At 31.4% G+C, this 21,872-nt stretch overlaps 2 protein-coding genes across 3 annotated transcripts; one reads left to right on the top strand and one right to left on the bottom strand.

Annotated features, from left to right (window-relative positions):
* Positions 1 to 14,215: 14,215 nt before the first annotated feature.
* On the top strand, positions 14,216 to 19,876 carry LOC101258527 (uncharacterized). 2 transcript variants are annotated; one of them, XM_026029260.2, is made up of 13 exons: positions 14,216 to 14,318; positions 14,824 to 14,944; positions 15,696 to 15,773; positions 16,289 to 16,358; positions 16,643 to 16,723; positions 16,819 to 16,938; positions 17,242 to 17,670; positions 17,815 to 18,197; positions 18,285 to 18,384; positions 18,489 to 18,548; positions 18,623 to 18,709; positions 18,960 to 19,088; positions 19,279 to 19,876. In XM_026029260.2, the coding sequence occupies exons 3-13, from the start codon at positions 15,736 to 15,738 to the stop codon at positions 19,588 to 19,590; spliced, it is 1,809 nt and encodes a 602-aa protein (XP_025885045.1). In that variant the 5' UTR covers positions 14,216 to 14,318; positions 14,824 to 14,944; positions 15,696 to 15,735; the 3' UTR covers positions 19,591 to 19,876. The 2 variants fall into 2 exon arrangements, with proteins under 2 accessions (XP_025885045.1, XP_019067753.3); XM_019212208.3 differs by lacking the exon at positions 14,824 to 14,944 and having other exon boundaries at positions 14,271 to 14,318.
* Positions 19,877 to 20,531: 655 nt separating this feature from the next.
* Positions 20,532 to 21,173, bottom strand: LOC101257731 (STS14 protein). The gene has a single exon (XM_010318847.4). The coding sequence runs from the start codon at positions 21,142 to 21,144 to the stop codon at positions 20,602 to 20,604; it is 543 nt and encodes a 180-aa protein (XP_010317149.1). The 5' UTR covers positions 21,145 to 21,173; the 3' UTR covers positions 20,532 to 20,601.
* Positions 21,174 to 21,872: the final 699 nt, after the last annotated feature.

The raw sequence follows: 21,872 nt of genomic DNA, 5'->3' as shown, positions 1-21,872 counted from the left end.
CTATTGTAATTTTTCTAATTTCAATCCAATCCACCCGTTTGACACCGTAAAAGTAAAGAAAATTTGTTTGTGGACCCAAAGTGATCATGGGGACACATGATGCTGTTTGGGCTTTTAAAATTGAACTTATCTTACGCAATGGAGTATTGCATTTAATTGTTTTCCTTTGTACATGTACAAACAAGATTCTTTAGTTAATTTTTGTTTTTTTCTCTCAAAACAATAAATTGAAATGACAGTTGAATTGGTCTGTTTTACTTGGGATAGTTGTACGTTACAATCAATGAATTATTATGATGTTCTTCTTTACCTGCCCAGCTATATTGCACATAAAAACAAAATAATGCACCTAAAACACGTGACATCGATTTTTTAAATTTATTTTTCTGTGGGGGAGTAAATATCTTTTTTTTAAAAAAAATATATATATTGATATCCTTTAAACTTATTTAAATTTGATTTAGATATTTAAATTAAAATTTATTTTAATTGAGCACTTAAATGTATAATAAAGTGTTCATATTAGACACTTTAAGTCAATATTGTTAAAATAAAATATTGGAAGTGTTTTTAATCGTTTTTAAGGTATTTAAACTAATCGTGTAAAATATAACATTTTTTAAATCTAAATTAGAATAAGTCTAAGGTTTTACAACTTATTGAGACAATATTTTTATAATTAAATGAGATAATATATTTTAAGTGATTAACTTATCTACATGGATACTTGAAAACACTTTTAAATATTCTTCAAGGACTATCAATGTATAGAACCTTTTTTTTTTCAGTCAGAACTATTTCTTCTATTTCAATTTAGCATATTTAAGAGAAAAGTAAATTATTTTTCTTATTTTACCCTTTAACATTTACTACTTCATTTCTTAAGTTATTCTCGAAGTCTTTTTGAAATGATATTAATAAATACATTATGATAAAATATACATTTGCATTTATTACATTATGATAAAATATACACTTGCATTTATTATTTCTGAATATAAGTACAAATTCATTGTGAAAGAGTAAAACTAAACAAACAAAATATTTTAACCTTATTTTAAAATACAATAAAAAAAAGTCTTTTATCTTTAAATTTTTAAATTTTCTATTCAATCAAAATAAATAATCTCCTACATACATAATACAAATTAAAAAGGAAGGAGTATTGATACTTCCTCCGTCGTCTTTTAGTTGTTATGTTACATTTTTTCGAAAGTCAATCTGATTAATTTTTAAAATTAAATTAGATTACATTAATTATTTTTTTTAAAAAAAAAAATTAATATGGCGAAGAGAGTGGTTGGCTAGTTTGCAAGTAGCATAGTGAATGATTGCAGCCTTAAATATAGTAATCATTCTAACTAGAGGATATAAGAGTGTCTTCATAATTATTTTCTATGGATAATATTTGAATGAACCCTAGCTAGTAAACACACAAAAGCAACTATCAAAACAACTATGGAGACCTCAGATTAAGAATATAATAAAAATTATGTTTATCACTCTACCCTTGTTGATATCAAATAGGATTTAACGTAGAATTAAAATCATTGAGTTTGATTGAACTCGTATATAACATTCTCCACCCACTCTATACCCTAAAAAGACAATAAATGGTTAATGTTATTAGGTAATCAGATATGTGTTAAGAGTACAAACAAGAGTTTCATGCATGACTGTCATTTCAATAAATTAAAGGACCACCTTTTCTCCAACTAAGTTGGGTGATGTAGTTAATTAAGAGGACCACACACATGCACACAAACCTTATCATAGCCACCCATTCTACATCTAATCTCTTATATCATCGTAGGTTCACATCTATTTTTGTTGCAAATTTAATAAATTTTATGTAAAAAATATTAAATTCAGATGAATAACTGAGTTCAGATCAATATCAATCGTGACAGCTCGAGGCGAAGGCCATACATTTGATAATTGCATCTTTTACAAAAAAAAAAAAAACCAACATAATTGGTAGTAGTTTATAATCTATGAATTATTAGCACGACCTTTCATAATATCTAACTTCGTTTTTTCTTTTTCAAAGCCACTACTTTTTGGATAATCAACTTTTGATTCATAATATTAGTCAATTGCCAAGAGGGGTCCGCATTAGGGTTATAACTAAATTCGGATGCTCACTGCAGGATTTATTCAAAGATGATACATTCAATAAGATTTTCTTCATACCTAGATCTCGAATCCGAAATCTCTGATTAAAGGTAAATCACTTCCTTCAGTGAATCACTACCCACCCATGTTAAAGGGTTTTTACCTAGAATGTTTGCAATATGTGATTGTATATTAAAGGTAAGGTCTAGTCCCCGTCTTCTCCATAATATGATGTACATCACATTAGAAAACTTGGGTATTTTTTACCATAATGAAACCAAACCCAATAAATGAAATGGAGGGAGTATCTTTTGCAAACTTTGGTTAGTACGTCAAGTAATAATTTTTTTTTTTAAAAAAAGGGCATGGTACATAGGTCAATATTATTAAAAACGTACGTTATAATGCAGGATATACGTTATATATTCAGCATTCAATATTGTGAGTAGCCTTTAGCTACATATAAATTTGAATTTACTTTTTAAAATTAATATACATATTACCAAGAGAGAGAGAGAGAGAGAAATATCTAACTTGTGGTTTTGTTGCATTATTCCTCCTTATTCATCTTCTAATAATTTAATAAAAATTGAATTATGCTTCGTTTTATTTTTGTACGTACAATGTAATTGCACATACTTCAATCACAAAATATAAGCGTAAAAAATCAATTTAAACTTGATTCAGTAAAAACCAATATAAATGTCATTGAGGTATAAAGGGTGAATAATTCGATAAAATGCTCACTACTCTATTATTCGCAAGGTATATGTGTGATATACGCTGATATTATGATATACACATGCCAATATGTATTGTATATTACAAATGTAATGGCGAGATGTATGGGTATACATTGATATACACGGTAATATACATGTTATTGCCACGGTATCCTCTAAATTTATGACATGGATCAATATTTGATGAACGTGAAAATTTTTTTTGGACAAATTTGGTTTTGGAGATGTAAAGTTAGGAATGAAATATTCAATTTTTTTGTATTTTTTAGCTCGTTTGACATGCTTTGGATATTCATTTTCATTTTTCTCTTGGAGTTATAATTGTTAGAGTGAAAGTTATTTATGCCTCTCAACTTGACTTCAAAAATTAAAATCTCACATCAATTATGAATAATAGATATGCTTTATCTTTTCTATAATGTGTATTTTATCTTTGACGTTCTCAATTATTCATCTATATATTATCTATTTATGTTAAAAATAATATTTGTATTTTTAAGCAGACCCAAATGTGAAGGATCATTTGAAGGACAAATGTGCAATATTATGGTAAATAAATGGGGAAAGCCCAAGTTGAAACTCTACACAGATCCAACTGATGAAATTTGGATGGAAATATTACGTGACACGGCAAACTAAGGCCCTATATTTACTTGAAATAGATCGGTAGGAAAAATTACCTGGATGAATAATTTTTAATAAATAATTACTGATTTTAATGATAAATTTATTTATTATTATTTATATAATATATAGCAATATTATGATAAATCTATAATATATATTATAAATGAATTACGTATGCAATATATATCTATTATAACTGTTTTAAAATATATCATGCTTGTTTGATAAGAAATTTACACATTATATTAAAATGTGTGATAAATATGTTATATATCAATAGAATTTGTATTATATGTGTTTTATAAATTATACTTTGTATTATGTAGTGAAACTTTATTATAAATGTATCAAAAGTGATTAAGTGAAAAAAAATGATATTGCTATAAATGGTAAATATTTTCTTAATATAGTATATTCATGTATCTAGTGCGATTCACATATATCTAACATACACAGTAAAATCTTAATAATCTGTTATGTATTCCAGATACATGCGAATCAAACTAGATACATGTATTTGTATGTATCAGGTGTGATTTGGCGAGCGATATGAGAGAAAGGCTAGGGAGATTTGTTATGTATCTCAGAGATACATGTAAGTACACTTGGATACAATGTACCTAGAACAACTTTGACCTCATGTATCTTGAAATACATGTATTTAGACATATCTGAACACACCAAAATTTGATAAAATACAAATTTTGCAAATTAGAGTGTATCTAAATGTTATATTGCACGACAAAAGTGAGGTTATTATTTATGACTAGTGGTGGCAAATGTTGTCTTGGATAAAATTTGGGCGGATTGAAAATGAGTCAACATAAAATTAGTAATAATTCGACCCGCCCATATTTGATATTGGTAAAATGGATTGGATAACAAATTGATTGGGTAAAATGGATTAGTCTTTTACATATGAAAAATGTTTAAAATGTTTCATTTAGTTTTATTGTATCATAAAAATAAAATAAAAACCTATAACTCTTCCATATAAAATAACTGTATGTAATAACAAGGGAAAAATATTTTTGATTTCAAAGCAAATGAATATTTGTATCACAACACATGTATAACATTCCTCAAGTCTCAAGTCATACACACATATAGAGTCTTACGAATTATACACTACACACACTCACATTACATCATAGGAGACAAGAGCATATGCAATCATTAGAATAGAAAACTCCTAGCATACTTTGATCACACATTCCTATAGGTTTCATATGGGTAGGTGTCATGGTGTTTAATGCACTTTAAGCAATGTCAATACTAATATATGATTTGCTTATTGTACACTATTATTTATTACACAATATAAAATTAAACAAATTAAAAATATAATTACAATTAACAAAAGAAATATACATTTAAAAAACAGTATATATCTTTGGAGGGCCAAAAACTTCAACTTTTCAATTATAGAGAAAAATAATTAGTTCTATGGAAGAACATAAAAGGAAGATAAGTTACACTAGTTTAAATAATATATGATAAATTTTGAATGAATAAAAGTTAAAAGCTGAATCCATTTGGCTAATCCATATTTTATCCATATGTTGTTGGGTTTTAAAAGGTGTGAATGGAAAATGAAGAGTTGCGACTTTTATGAAAAGTTGCGACTTTTGAAGAATTGCGATTTTTATGAAAAATTGCGATTTTTATGAAAAGTTGCGTCTTTTCTGAAGTATTGTGACTTTTATGAAAGGTTGTGATATTTCCGAAAGATTGTTACTTTTTCAAATATTTGTGGCCTTTCTAATAAGACACTATAAGAACCTTTTCACACTACCCTTTGTTTTTTTATAAATTGAGGGATTTCCTCTCATTTTTAAAAAGAATGAAAAAATTTTGGACTTCTTTTACTATTACTAAGTCTAGTATTCTAATTGTACTTTACTGTCGTTGAGTGACTTGCTAACACCAGCGTTTTGGGTACCAATACACTGGTGATTTAGATCATTCTATCCTGGAATGACATATTTCAAAATCAAACCTCAGATACTAGAGAGGAATAATTTCCTTAAGGGAACATTGTGTGCATTCAGTGGGTTTGATCTTCTTTCTGTTTTTCTGAATTCTGATATGTGTTACAAATTTAGATTTGTGAATTAATTTATATTCTTCTGTTCTTCATTGGTTCATTAAACTTTAGTAACTTCGTGTTTTTGCAAAGTTTGTCGAGTCAGTAAGATTTTTTAAACACAGATTGACAACAATTTTTCTTTATTTCGTATATTTTTTTCTAATTTTTTTCTGATTCTAATTTCTTTACAAATCTTTAAAAAATTATTCTAAGTATTTTAGAAATGATCGACAATATTATGAGTTCGAATATGGATAGCAATCCATATTTACCCATGTCACAGAAAGCATGAACAGGTCACATGCAAAAAAAACTTACATGTGTAGTTTTGGCACTGACCTTTTTTTTTTTTTTTTTTTTTGTATCCATGTACTTTTCTTTAGAAGTTGCAGTCAGTGTTTCAGCATTGAATATTATCATAGAAAAATCTATTGAAATTACCTTTAACTAGTAAAATTGTTTCACCTTCTAATTTTCCACTTATAACATATTTCAATCATCGAACCATCGCTCTCTAACTCACCCCTTTTGTTTTCCAGTCTGCAATCGTAAGTATCTTTTGTCACATACAGTCATACCTTGCTTTTATAAAGTCAGTAATGAACTTTTCTGTTTCACCTCATATATTTCCACTTATATGGTGTATAAATAAATAAAACTTATTAGTATATAATTCTCAGACAACAAATTTTTATGTGATACTATTCTCTTTTATAACATGCAAAAGAAAAAAACGAATATCAGTTATTCTGTAGTGCTGAGACAATTTTACTTTTAATCATGTCATGAATTCGAGTTTTGGCAAAGAGAAAATTTTGTTAGGAGTGTCACCTTCGACTAGGTTCTTGAGAGCGCTATCCAAATATGGTCAAGACTTTGATGCGGATTCCTGACATCGAGTGTCGAATAGGAAACAAAGTTTAAAAAGAATAAAATATTTTTCTATTTAAAATACTTTAATTTTAAATTGTCTTTTCTTACTTTTACTGAAAAGCTTTTGAAGTCATAGTATTACATATTTAAATCTATAAATCTTTTTTTTTTTTATTTCATATCAAATCTAATTAGATCACGTAACTAATATAGGTACATTTTAATAAAGTAATTTTATTTAGAAAAAAAGTTTAAATATGTCACTTAATTTTGAAGAAGAGCTCATCTATGTCATCTATTAAAAGTTTGACCCATCTACGCTATTTTCATTTGAGAAAAGACTCATTTATGTCAATAATTATTCAGTGAAATGATATAAATAGATCAAACTTTTAATGAATGACATAAATGATTCTTTTTTTAATGTTCGATGACATATTTGAAATTGAGTATTTTCCTTTTAAAATTTTGATTTAACTAATGACATAGCCGAGTCATAATTGATCACATATAAAAAATGGCTACAAAATAAAAAAAAAATTAATTTATAAATAATAACATATATAAGCTTTTTCTCAAATAAAAATGATATACATGAAACAAAATTTTAATAATGACCATATTTGAACCTTTTCTTTCTGTTTTATTCTCACCTTTTCTAAATTCTAAATTTAAAAATTAAATTCTCAATAAAATATTAATATAATAAACAAATTTTTGAATACAAATATAAAATTTAAGCTAATTATTAAGTTTTGTCACAATTTCAGTTTTAAAGGTCAAATTGTATATCACTTCTAATTTGTTTGATCCGCACTTTAGATTGAATTTGGTGATACTTTAAATTTTGTGATTTATTTCTCGAAACTTTTAAATTGCAGTGATTGTCTCTAGCTAGACCTTCCAAGGTAGGATCGTGAGATTTATTCAAATTTTTTTTGATAAAAAATTATGCTATTTATGGAGTTAGAATTAATTTTTATGTATATAATAAACTAATTTTTTTCGACTCTTTTTTTTGCTTTACTTTTTTATATTTTAAACCCTCTTAGTGAAAAATTAATTCAACTATGGTATATTCTCTGAATGTTAGTCGACCAATATTCAACATTAATACTATATTAAAATGATTTTTAACGATAATTAATTAGTGATAATAACTTAATTGCCATTAAATATTTTTTAGAGGTAATTAGCCCTCTTGGTAAATATATATCGAAATCTTTTTGTGACACTGAATTCAATAATTATTAACTAATGTTAAAAAAACTCTTTAATAATATACAATTTTACTACTGCTTAAAATTATTTTTTTTACCTGCTTTTATTTAATTTCTGTTTGACCATTTTTAGTATCGTGAGTTTCAAGAAGATCTCAGGTTGTGGGATCTTAGTGTCACGACCCTGTAACGACCTGTTTAGTCGTTTTGAGCAGCAGATTTTATTTCTGGAAAAACAGGCTAAGACGACGGAACCCACGACGGAATGTCATGGGCACGACGGACCGTCAAGGGTGTCTCGTCCCAAAACACTTAGAAATTCTGAAATTTGGGTGCTGAAATCGACTCTCTGAACTTTGTAACGAAATGGCAGGACGGACCGTCACAGGTGTGACGGACCGTCACAGACCCTTGGTGGAAATTTGGGTCTCTGAACTTTGCGACGACCTGCAGGACGGACCGTCGCAGGTACGACGGCCCGTCACAGCTTGCGTAATCCCAGTGGAAGTCAGAATTCTGGTTAAGTTTTAAAGGGGCGTTTTGGACTATTCCTGCTATAATTATATATTTCGTGGGTTTATATTAATAACTCAAATTCTTGGGGGTTAAAAGAGGTAACCTTAAGTTAATTAATGGGGTATTATTGCCATCTTTTATTCTTAATTATATACTAATTAGGGTAAAAGAAAGAGGGTTTGAATAAGAAAAATAGAAAGAACAAAGAGAGACAGAAAAAGAAAGAGAACGAGTAGAGAGAGAGAGAAACGAAGAGGATAGCAAGGATTTTGAGAAGATAGCTTGTTGATTTCTAATCTTCGGTGGAGGTAGGTTATGGTTTTCATGCTTTCATAGTAAACTCTTAATAGAGAATGATATGTATTGATAGTATTGTAAACCCTGCTATGTGCTTAATTGTATGCATGCATGAACGTGATTATATAATTGTGATTATATTAAGCATGATGAAGTTATTGAATCCCAAATCTTGATAAAAACCTAATCTCTTTTTAATGATGATGCCTTGGTAAGGGAGAAGGCTTGATGAACTAAAGTAATGAGATTGATGATGCCTTGGTAAGAAAGAAGGCTTGATGAATTGATGGAAGGAGATTTAGGGGATCGGGTGTCACGAACTGACACGTAGAATTAGGGGATCGGGTGTCACGAACTGACACGTAGAATTAGGGGATCGGGTGTCACGACCCGACACGTAGAATTAGGAAATCGGGTGTCACGAACCGACACGTAGATTTAGGGGATCGGGTGTCACGAACCGACATGTAGAATTAGGGAATCGGGTGTCACGAACCGACACGTAGATTTAGGGGATCGGGTGTCACGAACCGACACGTAGATTTAGGGGATCGGAGTGTCACGTACCGACACAAGAGGATTAATGAATATGAGGGAGCGGAGTGTCACGTACCGACACAAGAGAAATAAAGATAATGAATCTTGAAAGATGTTAATATACTCAATCTAATGAACATGATTCCCAAATGAGTATGGTATTGAGGCTTGAGTCCTCATGTGTGAACTTGACGGTAATTGTTAATGATATAGTATTTGTTGTTGCTACATGTTGAGTATCATAGTTGATTTTATGATATTACTTGATACATATTGATTTCTATTTTGAGTTGGCCGATGATATCTACTCAGTACCCGTGCTTTGTACTGACCCCTACTTTTATTGTTTTCTTCTTGTTTAATTGTGGAGTGCAGCAAACGTGTCGTCGTCTTCAACTCAACAGTAATTCTAGCCAGTCTTCGTCAGATCGGATCTTCAGGGTGAGCTAATGCTTCTAGCTTGGACTGGATCTCTTCTTTAAGTCTTGATGCCTTGAACTTCCGGCATGAACTAGCTTCTTATGTATTTTTAGCTTTTAGAATACTCTTAGATTTAGTAATTTGAAGTAGATGTTCTTGTGATGATGACTTCCAGATTTTGGGGAATGATAAGTTTTGAGTTATAGAAGTTGATTATTGATTTTACTTATGAGTTTAAGTCTTCCGCATTACTTTCTGTGGATATATGTTGAAATGATAAGGTTTAGATTTGGTTGGTTCGCTCACATAGGAGAGTAAATGTGGGTGCCAGTCGCGGCCCGGAATTGGGTCGTGACAGACCCAAACCGGGTTGCGACTGGCACTCACACTTACCCTCCTATGTGAGCGAACCAACCAATCTAACCTTAACATTTCAATATAATATCAACAAAAAGTAATGCGGAAGACTTAAACTCATTAAATAAAGACCAATTCATTAACTTCTAAAATTCAACATCTATTATTCCCCAAAATCTGGAAGTCATCATCACAAGAACATCTACGATCAAACGACTAAACTAAGAGTATTCTAAAAGCTAAAAATACATAAGAAGCTAGTCCATGTCGGAAGTTCAAGGCATCGAGACTTGAAGAAGAAGATCCAGTCCAAGCTAGAAGCATTAGCTTACCCTGAATTTCCGATGTAGTAAGACTGGCTTGAATTACTTTTGAGTTGAAGACGATGGCACGTTTGCTGCACTCCACAAATAAACAAGAAGAAAACATAAAAGTAGGGGTCAGTACAAAACACGAGTACTGAGTAGATATCATCGGCCAACTCAAAATAGAAATCAATATATACCAATAATATCATAAAATCAACCATGATACTCAACATGTAGCAACAACAAGTACTATATCATTAACAATTACCGTCAAGTTCACGCATGAGGACTCAAGCCTCAATACCATACTCATTTGGGAATTATGTTCATTAGATTGAGTATATTAACATCTTTCGAGATTCATTATCTTTATTTCTCTTGTGTCGGTACGTGACACTCCGCTCCCTCATATTCATTAATCCTCTTGTGTCGGTACGTGACACTCCGATCCCTCATATTCATTAATCCTCTTGTGTCGGTACGTGACACTCCGATCCCCTAAATCTATGTGTCGGTTCGTGACACCCGATCCCCTAATTCTACGTGTCGGTTCGTGACACCCGATCCCCTAATTCTACGTGTCGGTTCGTGACACCCGATCCCCTAATTCTACGTGTCGGTTCGTAACACCCGATCCCCTAATACTACGTGTCGGTTCGTGATACCCGATCCCCTAATTCTACGTGTCGGTTCGTGACACCCGATTCCCTAATACTACGTGTCGATTCGTGACACCCGATCCCCTAATACTACGTGTCGGTTCGTGACACCCGATCCCCTAATCTCCTTCCATCAATTCATCAAGCCTTCTTTCTTACCAAGGCATCATCAATCTTATTACTTTAGTTCATCAAGCCTTCTCCCTTACCAAGGCATCATCATTAAAAAGAGATTAGGTTTTTATCAAATTTGGGATTCAATAACTTCATCATGCTTAATATAATCACAATTATATAATCACGTTCATGCATGCATACAATTAAGCACATAGCAGGGTTTACAATACTACCAATACATATCATTCTCTATTAAGAGTTTACTATGAAAGCATGAAAACCATAACCTACCTCCACCGAAGATTAGAAATCAAGCAAACAAATTCCCAAAGCTTTGTGTCCTCTTCGTTTCTCCTCTTTCTCGTTCCACTTTCTCTCTCTTTCTCTTGTTCTTTCTATTTTCTTTATTCAAACCCTCTTTCTTTTACCCTAATTAACATATAATCAAGTGTAAAAGATGGCAATAATAACCCACTAATTAACTTAAGGTTACCTCTTTTAACCCCCAAGTAATTAGACTTATTAACATTAACCCACTAACTTTATAATTAAGGCAAGAATAGTCAAAAATGTCCCTTAAAATGTATCAAGAAATCCGACCCGGACTGGGATTGCGCAACCTGTGACGGGCCGTCGTGCCTGCGACGGTCTGTCCTGCAGGTCGTCGCAAAGTTCAGAGACCCAAATTTCCATCAAGGGTCTGTGACGGTCCGTCACACCTGTGACGGTCCGTCCTGCCATTTCGTTACGAAGTTCAGAGAGTCGATTTTCAGTACCCAATTTTCAGTTTTTCTAAGTGTTTTGAAACGAGACACCCTCGACGGTCCGTCGTGCCCATGACGTTCCGTCGTGGGTTCCGTCGTCTCAGCCTGTTTTTCCAGAAATAAAATCTGCTGCTCAAAACGACTAAACAGGTCGTTACACTTAGTGCATATATATACTCAATATAATTAATATAAGAGAAAAAAAGAGGCAATATAATCCACAATTCCAAAGAGTAATAATAAGATTAGAGTTGATAATATGGGTTAGGATTTTTATTCGATTAATTTGTACAGACTTTGATAATTTACGAGTTAGATTGGACTAATCTATTTTTGCTATGAGCTTAAAAATGGTCGGTCTAACCCACAAGTACGTGGGTTACATACTTGTCGAATCAGCTTATTTTTTTAAAAAAAAATATTTATTATAAATTATAATTTAAAAATACTGTCATAAATATCGACAGAATCAAATTATGTTAAATGTTACCACTTGTTAATCAAATTCACAAATAAAATTATCTTTATAATATTTATTAAGTTTTTTTTCATGTAAAAATATAAATATCTAAATAGAAATATTAATCTAATTGTTTTGAATTTGGATTCTCTTTAATTTTAAATTTCAATATTATATTATATTTTTTAATAAATTTTTATTGGCCCGTAGGCCGGTCCTATCAATATTTTTCAAGCCCCATAAATTAACAGATTTATTCAGATCGTATTAAAAAATTATTTTCTTAAATCAACTCTAAAAATTTTAATCTAATCCTATTATATCTCGAATTAGACTAAATCAACCCAACATGCATAACTCGTATTTACGACTTGCCACAGCATGTTTGTCAGATTCATTTAAAAATTGATTATTCACTGAATTACTCCAACAAATTACTCATATTTCTTTATTGGCAAACACTTTTTAACTATCCTTTATCTTTTATGTACACATAGGTAGAAGATGCTATAGATTTGACACTTGGATATATAGACACAATAAATAGGTATGAATTGAGTCTCATGAAAAGAATTTAACAGAGCTTTCTGATAATGTGGAATAAGAGGTATATTCTGTTCCAAGCAACAAAAATATAATCTTTGTTGCTTGGAACAGAATATACGTCTTATTCCACATTATCAGACATGACTCAATTCATACCTTTTTATTGTGTCTATATATTCAAGTGTCAAAGTCTATATAGCATCTTCTACCTATATATATACTCAAAATTAGATTAGCAGAGTTGATAAATAAAAATTTTAACTTTGAAAATGTACATCTGAACATATCAACTCATCTTTACAGTTTCTCATGAACATCGATACTAACATGGTAAAATATTTGTTTTTTACTTGACCTTGCAAAAGTAGCGGAATTATAAATTTTCTTAATTAGGTGCATTAAAAAATTAATGGTGTGACGGTCAACAAAATAAAACAAAAAATTATTATGTTATTTTGGGTTCGAACCGAAGCCTTTTCATTCAAATGAACACCTATTATTGCTACACCAAAGACATAGCTTTTATTAAGGGTGTTCAACTTTAAATATATACTTCTATTCTTTAAATGTTCTATTTTGACATATGTATACAACATAATTTTCCGATGAAGGGTGTTCAATTGAACATCTTAAGATAGTTCTAACAACGTTCCTGCCTTACAATGGGTTATTCATTAAATTAAACTTATTTGAATCTCAAAATTCGAAAGACACCGCGTAAATTAGAATCAAAAGAGTATAATTTATCATCAATTATGTGAACATAGAAGAGCTTGGCTCATTAATTGATTTATTTGAATATTATTATCAATCAGAGGTCGAGGTATATACCATTCTATTATTTTTTTGGAATTTTTTAAAGAAAATACATAATTTTAATATGAAATTACTATTTATTCCTCTTTAGTTTATAATTACATTAATCCTTTATAAAGTAACATAAATCTGATACATTAATATGTAGCTCGAATACATTAAAGAGTCTCGGATACATTATAACATAAATTGAATGCATAATATGTAGCTCAAATACATTAAAAACTAGTTCGGATACATTGTAAAATAAATCGAATACATTATGTAGCTCAGATACATTAAATACTGACTCAAATACATTAATATATAGCTCGAATACATTAAAAAAATAAGCGATTTTAGATATTTTTAAAAATAATTTAAAAAAAACAAAAATATAAGATATTTATTTTCGTAATTTTTTCTTATTAATTATATAGGTCGATGCCATGACACCCCGCCCGTATACATAGGTATCCGCCATGAGAGAAAGTATATGCTTAAGAAAATGACAATAATAAAGGTATTTAAAAAATTGCTTTAAATTGCAAGATTTAGATCTTAATAGCGATGGAGATCAATTAGGTAATGTATACTTCTCAATTTAAATCATGTTTATGCCATTAAATTATATTTACTTCTTATTAATATCTAACATATTTTATTTTTAAGATTCAAATTTTAAATTTTTAAGAAGATTTGTCCATTTACTGCCCACATACATGTTCTATATACGGTCCAAACATGAGTGGCCGTAAATGATCTCTGCAGACAACTTCTATAAATACTTAAAATTTGATGTATTCTCTCATTTCCCTTCATTTCAGTCGATTTCAAGAGCTCCGAAACCCTTCTCCTCGCATCCTAGGGCTAAGGTAAGTGTTCTTTGATGTCTCGTGAATGCCGCCTTCATAAAAATGTATATACGTATAGCGATTGATCTGTTACATTTGATTCTACTTAATATTCTATTTTATATATGGAAAAAAATTGTGAATTCCATTTCATGTGTGTGTAACAATTGATCAATTAATTTTGTGATTATTTCTCGTTGTTTTCAAATTGCAGCAATTGTCTCTAGCTAGACCTTCTAGGGCCGAGCTAGATAGCACCAAGGGGTTTATTGAAACTCTCTTAACGAAAAATACACTATTTATATTTGATTAAAATTAACTGAACAAATAATAATAATTTTTTTCTTAGTTGATTTTCAGTTATGCATAAGCATGATATTTTTGGATAAAACCATAAGTAGCAAATAAAAATATTATCTATTGTTAGTTTAAGCTTTGATGAGATGCTATTCCTTATAAATAGTGGTTATAATTAGCTTGAATTATACACATTTGCACATATAATATATAGTCTTAATTTATGCAGTTGTTGGATCTACATAAAACACTTGTTCGAGTGTGTCAGGACTCAGTAGACCTCTAATTTTCAAGCACACAAACTTTCTGTTAATTGTCTCAAAATATAAAACTTCAAAAACATAACAAAGGTAAGGTCTCAGACATGCCAATTAATTAGAGTTATACTTTATTCCTTTATTTTTTGATTGTACATAGAATTTTAAAAAGTAATCTTTTCTAAATATTATAGCCTTAAATTATAAATACGTGTAATGTATCAAAATATTTTATAATCTTAACTATCACCATAAAAAAGCTATTAAAAATGAAAGAAACATTTTTAAAAAAATTAAAATAAGTCAATCAAATTAAAATATAGCGTGCATATATTCTGTTTTTAACCCTAACTTAGGATGGTCCACTAACATTGTTGTCACTTGTTTTACTAGCCCTATGACTCAACTTATACTACAAATAGTTTACTTCAGCTGAAATTTTCTACTCTAAAGTATTTTGTCAACTTAAATTAGTAATCCAATTATAAGCTCTCATTAATATATTTTTTTCATCTATATTCTTGTAAAGTTTTAGTTTTTATTTGCTTTTCATTATTCAGCCATCACTCCTTGTAATCAAGTAAAGATTTTTGCTTTTGGAGGTGTTGTACTTAGTAGATTTAATGTTGAAAAAGTTTAGTTCCTTCACCTTTATACTACTAAAAAGCTTGTGTATTGGGACTCTGCCTGTAACAGATTTTTTTTTTGGAGCAAAAGAATATATATGCACCAGTTACTTTAATTCTTTGTCAAAAAGACCTGCCTTTTCTTGGTTTTTTTCTGTGTATATGCAAGTTTTTTTTAGGTGTTGAAAGTTCAGAGTATGTTCATGGCAAGTTTTCAGGTTAGTTCTTGAAAAGGGTGTTGGAGAAAGATATTTGCAAATGCAAGTAACCAATTATAAACACAAGCGTTCCAAGAGGTAACCAATTTGATTTCTTCCTCTTGTTATTGTATGTATGATTCCTGTCTCATTTTACGTGGCACCATTCTGTTTCGAGAGTTCAACTAGTTAAATATTTTGAATTGTTAATTATTATAAGTCACAATCAATATTTATGTTGTTAGATTCTGAAATCCTAATGATATCACGTAAATTGAGACAGACAGAAAGAGAGTAATGTTTTGTAATCTCTCTTCTCTGTTTTTTGTGTTTGGGGTTTCTCTAAGTTGCAGTTTTCTTGATTCAATTTCATTGGAGTTGGTCTTAAAAAATCAAAAGTTCAAAGATTTTGTAGCAAAAATGGAAAAAAGAAAATTGAAGGGCCTTTGTTATTTTCTCATCTTGTTAATTTCCTAGTGTTTTCGTTTTTCTGAATGAAGTTTGTTTATTGTAGGAGCCATTTTGTACTCCAGAAAACGTTTTTTTTAGCTTCATCTTCTATGCTAGTATGGTTTTGTAACATTTTATTTACTATTTGATCTTCACAAATGCAGTTTCCCGTATACACGCGGATTCAAAGACAATGTGCATCATTCAGTGGAGGATTTTACTCAATTGAATTTGGTAAGGAAGCTTCCATGTGTTCATCCTGTGTTTATGTTATAGCTTTTATAGCAAAATGTGACAAAAAAGTTACACTTTTTGTAGAACTTTTGATCCTTAACTTGCTTTGTAGCTTCTCTTCCTTGTGCGCGTTCAAATTTGTTTTTACATCATCAAACTATTGCCTAAATTTTCAAATTTCTCTCAAAGATAAAGTAAGGAAAATGAACAACGAACACGACTTAGATTAATCAAGCATTTTTGACATTTGAGGATATACATATATATGTTTATTTTTTGTCTAGGATAAGGGTGATAGAAATGACTGTAGTAAGAGCAAGAAGAAGCAGTTATCTGAGGAAGTCAAAAGTTCTATGAAGGAAGAGGTAAGAAAATTGAGATAATGAAACAGTTAATTAATTCTAGTTGGTTCAACGGATTATTAATGTATAAAATTGGTCGAAACTTAACTACTTTACAGATAATGCAACTCCAGAGAATATTAGAGCACCAACTCACAGTTCGACGTTCTCTAGAGAAAGAATTGGGATATGAATCTTTATCGCAAAACATCGCTCAGGAGACAAACTCAATGCCTGAGGTATCTCCTCCTGTTCCTCGTAGCCTTAATGACATACTATAGTATGACGTATTATTCTGGTTACTTCTACCTGAATAATTTTTAGAGATAGCGATAATAGTTTGTGTAAATTTAAGCATTTCAAACTTCTTACATCTCCTTGTGAAGTAACATAGCTAATGTAAAGCTCAAATACTGTATTGTAAATTGTTTTCACCGTCGCACTCATGGTTATTCTTGTCAAAATTGAGCTTCTCTTTCTTATTTTTGTGTTTTTTTTAATACCTTCTGTGTTGGTCATGTGTCTTTTTCAATTGAATCCAGCCAACTACAGAACTGATTAGAGAAATTGCAGCACTAGAGTCGGAAAAAGGGCGTCTGGAGCAGGATCTTCTTTCGTTATATAGTAAAAGAGCTTATGATCAACAGAATTCATCCTTGTATCCTCCCACAAGAGATGATATACTAAAATCTCCTATGTATACTAAAATGAGAAGGTGCCTTCAATTTTCTAAATCTTATACTAAAGTGAGAAGGACAAATTCTTGTGCTCAGCCTGATAGACAGTCAGCGTCAAATCCATGGAAAGAAACAACTAGTACAACAGAAGACAGAGTTAGAGAATCTGTGGTCCATCGAAGTCGTTCCTCACTAACTCAACATTTGGATTTGTCAAAGAGAGCTTCCACAACAGGGGACATACCAGGCAAAGCTTTGCGTGCTTGTCAGTCTCAACCTTCATGTATGATGGAGGTACGTTGTATCAGAGATAAGTTTTTACTGCACTTTTTCCTTTTTGACGAAAAGAGAAATGCGAAGATACTACTTTTGTATCTGTCCATGTTATAGTCTCAAAAGTGGAGTACTGAGAGTTTTTCTTTAAATGGTCCTTTGCAGTACGCACAGAATTCTTCTTCAAATTTAATCAGTTTGGCGGAGCATTTTGGCACCCGTATTTCTGATCGTGTTCCAGAGACACCAAATAAGTTGTCTGAGGACATGGTAAGGTGCATGTGCACCATATATTGCAAAATTGCAAATCCGTGTCTCTCGCCAACCTCATCCTTTTCATCAATGAGTGCCTTTTCAACGAAAGACCAATGTGACATATGGAGCCCAGGATCAAGGAAAGATTCATCGTTTGATGTTCGTGACAATCCTTTTCATGTGGAAGGATTGAAGGAGTCCACTGGACCTTACAGCTCAATGGTTGAAGTACAATGTATATATAAAGATGGTCATAGACTAGGTGATATTGAGCCTTTGTTGCAAAATTTCAGGTAAGGAAATCTGAGATTCAAGCATCTCGTGGGACGTACTTTAGCAATTTCTTGCTGTAAAATCCACAATAATCTTTTCCATTGCAGGTCCATTGTTTCTCGCCTAGAAGTAATAGATCCCGGAAAATTGAGTCATGAAGAAAAGCTAGCCTTCTGGATTAACATACATAACGCATTGGTGATGCATGTAATTATCCTTCTTGATTAAACTTTCAGAATTATAGGTTAAGAAATCTGTGAAGTTCCATATCCACTCTGAGCTTACGATATTTTTCAACTATTCCTATCTAGGCATTTTTATCTTATGGCATTCCACAAAAGAATGTGAAGAGAGTTTATCTACTCTTGAAGGTCAGTGAGACAAACAAATTTCTTCGTCCATAAGTTGTTTGGTGGATTGTGTCTAATCTTTTTACTTAATCCAGGCTGCCTATAACGTTGGTGGTCATGTAATCAGTGGGAATGTGATTCAGAACTCTATCTTGGGATGTCGGGTGTCTAAACCAGGAAAGGTACACCGCTAAAACAGTTTCCTGTTATACATTCATTTCTGCTTAAATTGCATATTCAGCAACTATGTTCTTTACTACACAAACCTCTACAAGTAGTTGTGTACTTTGGTTCAGGAACTAGCTTTATTTGAGAATCTCACAAAAGCATCTAAGTTGACATTCTCATTCCTAGTATTTTCTGATCCCTTACACGTCTCGTTTTACTAGTCTTTCATAGTTGACATTCTCAAATTTGCTACTTGTATTGCAGTTACTTCGCTTGTTACTTTCTTCTGGGAAAAAATTCAAGGCAGGCGATGAAAGACGAACCTATGCTATTGAACGTCCAGAACCCCTTCTGCACTTTGCACTCTGCTCAGGCAATCATTCAGATCCTGCGGTATTGTCCATAATCTTCCTTTCTCGTTAAAGCTTGCGATTATCATTTTTCCTTGTACGCAATAATAATTGAATTACATGGCATTGAACATTGCTGCACTATCTTTTTACAAGGCTAGAAATTGACATCAGGATTTGATGAACAATTATGACATTTGATTGTCTCACGGGGCAAACTTTTCCATTGTCAGGTACGAGTTTATACACCGAAAGAAGTGTTTCAGGAGCTAGAAGCAGCAAAAGAAGAATACATTATAGCAACTTTTGGTCTGAAGAAGGGTCAGAAAGTTGTTTTGCCCAAACTTGTGGAGTCCTTTGCTAAAGATTCTGGCCTACTTCCTGCTGGTGTTATTGAGATGATCCAGCAATGTTTACCTGAATCTTTTACAAGAAGCATAACGATGATTCAGCAGAAGAATTCTCACAAGAACATCGAATATGTACCTCGTAATTTTGCTTTCCGGTATCTAATCATGAAGGAGCTGGTGAAATGCCTAGTTTAATGGTGTGTTATAGCATGTTTATGTGCTTTTAGAGATTTGATTAGTAGTAAGCCACTTCGACCTCAAACCAATAGGTCATGAGTTCGAGTCTCGTTAAGGCTACGTGAAATCATTGTTTATCTCATGTGGAATTATTGAGAGTGGGAAAAGATTGTTTTGTGAGACCTCTCTTTTTCTTTTGTGTTTTCCTTTTCAGAGGGAACTTATTTCCTTTTCTCTCTTCTGTATAACTGCATACAAATTTTGGAGTTAAGAAATGGAGGATTTGACTGAAGAATGCCTACAATCTGTGTTTTGTATGCAACATCATTTTTTGGCTTCAAGTTTTTGATATATATAATTCAGATTCACATTTGTTGTGGGTGTGGTTGCATCAATCAACTACCTCTTAATCCCAAGCTCCTCTTTATATTAAGATTCTTCTAGGTCAAAGACATTCAATCCGAGGCAGACCAGGATTTTAAGTTTTATGGATTAACACTAAGATTCTTAGCATTGAACTTATGATATTTTTGCTATGGGAACTAACGCTTTCTATGAGGAGTGAAAGCCACTTGACGGTAAAGAGAGGAGCTCCACCCTACTTCAATTAAAAATTGTTCCTCACTCCACTCAGTTATGAGTTCGTATCTACTATTTGTTGCAATTTCATGAAGCTTTAAATATATATTTATGTTCTACGTTGAAAATAATGGATTCAAATGAACCTTGTATCGATAAGCTTCTCTGCCTTCAATAAGTTCTAATGAATTCTATATAGAAAATTTCATTCTTTTAGCTCCCCCACCTTAATATATACGACATTTATTTGAAATTTCAACAAAATAATAAATCTTTGAAAATTCGTAGTTTCATGTAATGGATTCCAAATTGAAAACTGTTAGAAACCCATCAAATTTAAATTCTAGATTTAGTAGAAAATGAAAAAGAGAATTGGAGAATAGCAGCAAATGAAGAGAGTTAACTTCTTATTATAAGCTACAAACTTGAATTTACCTTACAAATCACAGATCAATAAGGTTTCTCTCCAATTACATTTCCAGGTGGATTATAAAAACACACAGTAAGAGTAGCAGCTCCTTTGGAACAAGTAGCTTGTGCACAACCCAATTCAATTGATTTCTTCCAAATAACTTGTGTATAAACTCCACACTTATCATCCCCTGTACATGAATTATTTTCATAGCTATAAAATTTCTTCTCAGCAACCCAAGAATCCACCGCCATTCGTGGGGTCACCACTGTACCACTAGCCCATAATTGATTGCCACCATATTTGCCATTACTTAAATTTGCAAAGCTGCAATTTTGTTTGTCCCTTTGGTAACGAACAAGAAGACTAGTTTCTTTTGCTAGCATTGGACTCCATGTCAATGGGCCTACACCCACTTCACTTCTTGCCTTGTTATGTACATCCAAGAATTCTTGCGCCGCGCGGGACGGTGGAGTTGCGGCGGATGTCGGCGGTGGTGGTGGGACTGTTTGGCCTGAGATGTGAGTTAAGGTGGAAGCAGTGGCTAATAAGAGGAATTGAAGGAAGAATAAGTTGGTCATTTTGTTTCTCAACTTTTAACTCTGTTTTCTTTTCTTCATCATTTATATAGGTGGGTGCGAATCATAGTTCAGAGACGGAGCTAGAATATTTTGATAAAGAGGATTTAATATACGAAAAAATAGATATATGAAATAGTTGAAGCGAATTCGATGTTTATTATATATAATTAAAAATTATTTTAATCATATAAAAATAATATAAGTTTTTACGGAAAGAGGTTCAAATGAACCCCTAAGCATACTGTGGCTCCGCTACTGTGATAGTTATGCTAAAATTATATATTTTTCTAATTCGATATTTGATATTTATGTATTTAGACATTACTTTCTTTTTAAGATAGACATCTTATTTTTAAAAGATTTTCAAATTTTAACAAATCAAAATAATAAGATACAATCACCTAAACACAAAAGAATCACGTATGATATTATATATCAAAAATAATAATAAAAAAAAAGTTAGATGAATATGTTAATAAGACGACCGACATGGTGCTCTTTTTTTAAAATCCCTAATGATTTAGTAAAATATTAAATAGGATTGTACAATTGGTTTTGATATATTCATGTGTCATTTTCCTCCATAATGGATCTTGTTCATGTGGGGATTCATATATTGGACTTACATGCCCAAGATTAATGCACGTGACAACCTGCCTCCCCACTGATCTACGCGATCATAATTGAACAAAAACAAAGAGGCGTGACGTGACATGATTTTTTACTTA

The sequence above is a fragment of the Solanum lycopersicum genome, chromosome 2 (assembly GCF_036512215.1).
Source record: "Solanum lycopersicum chromosome 2, SLM_r2.1".
In the NCBI taxonomy this organism is placed as follows: Eukaryota; Viridiplantae; Streptophyta; class Magnoliopsida; order Solanales; family Solanaceae; genus Solanum; species Solanum lycopersicum.
The sequence above is the reverse complement of the archived record's forward strand: the minus strand, read 5'-3'. Positions and strand labels throughout refer to the sequence as shown.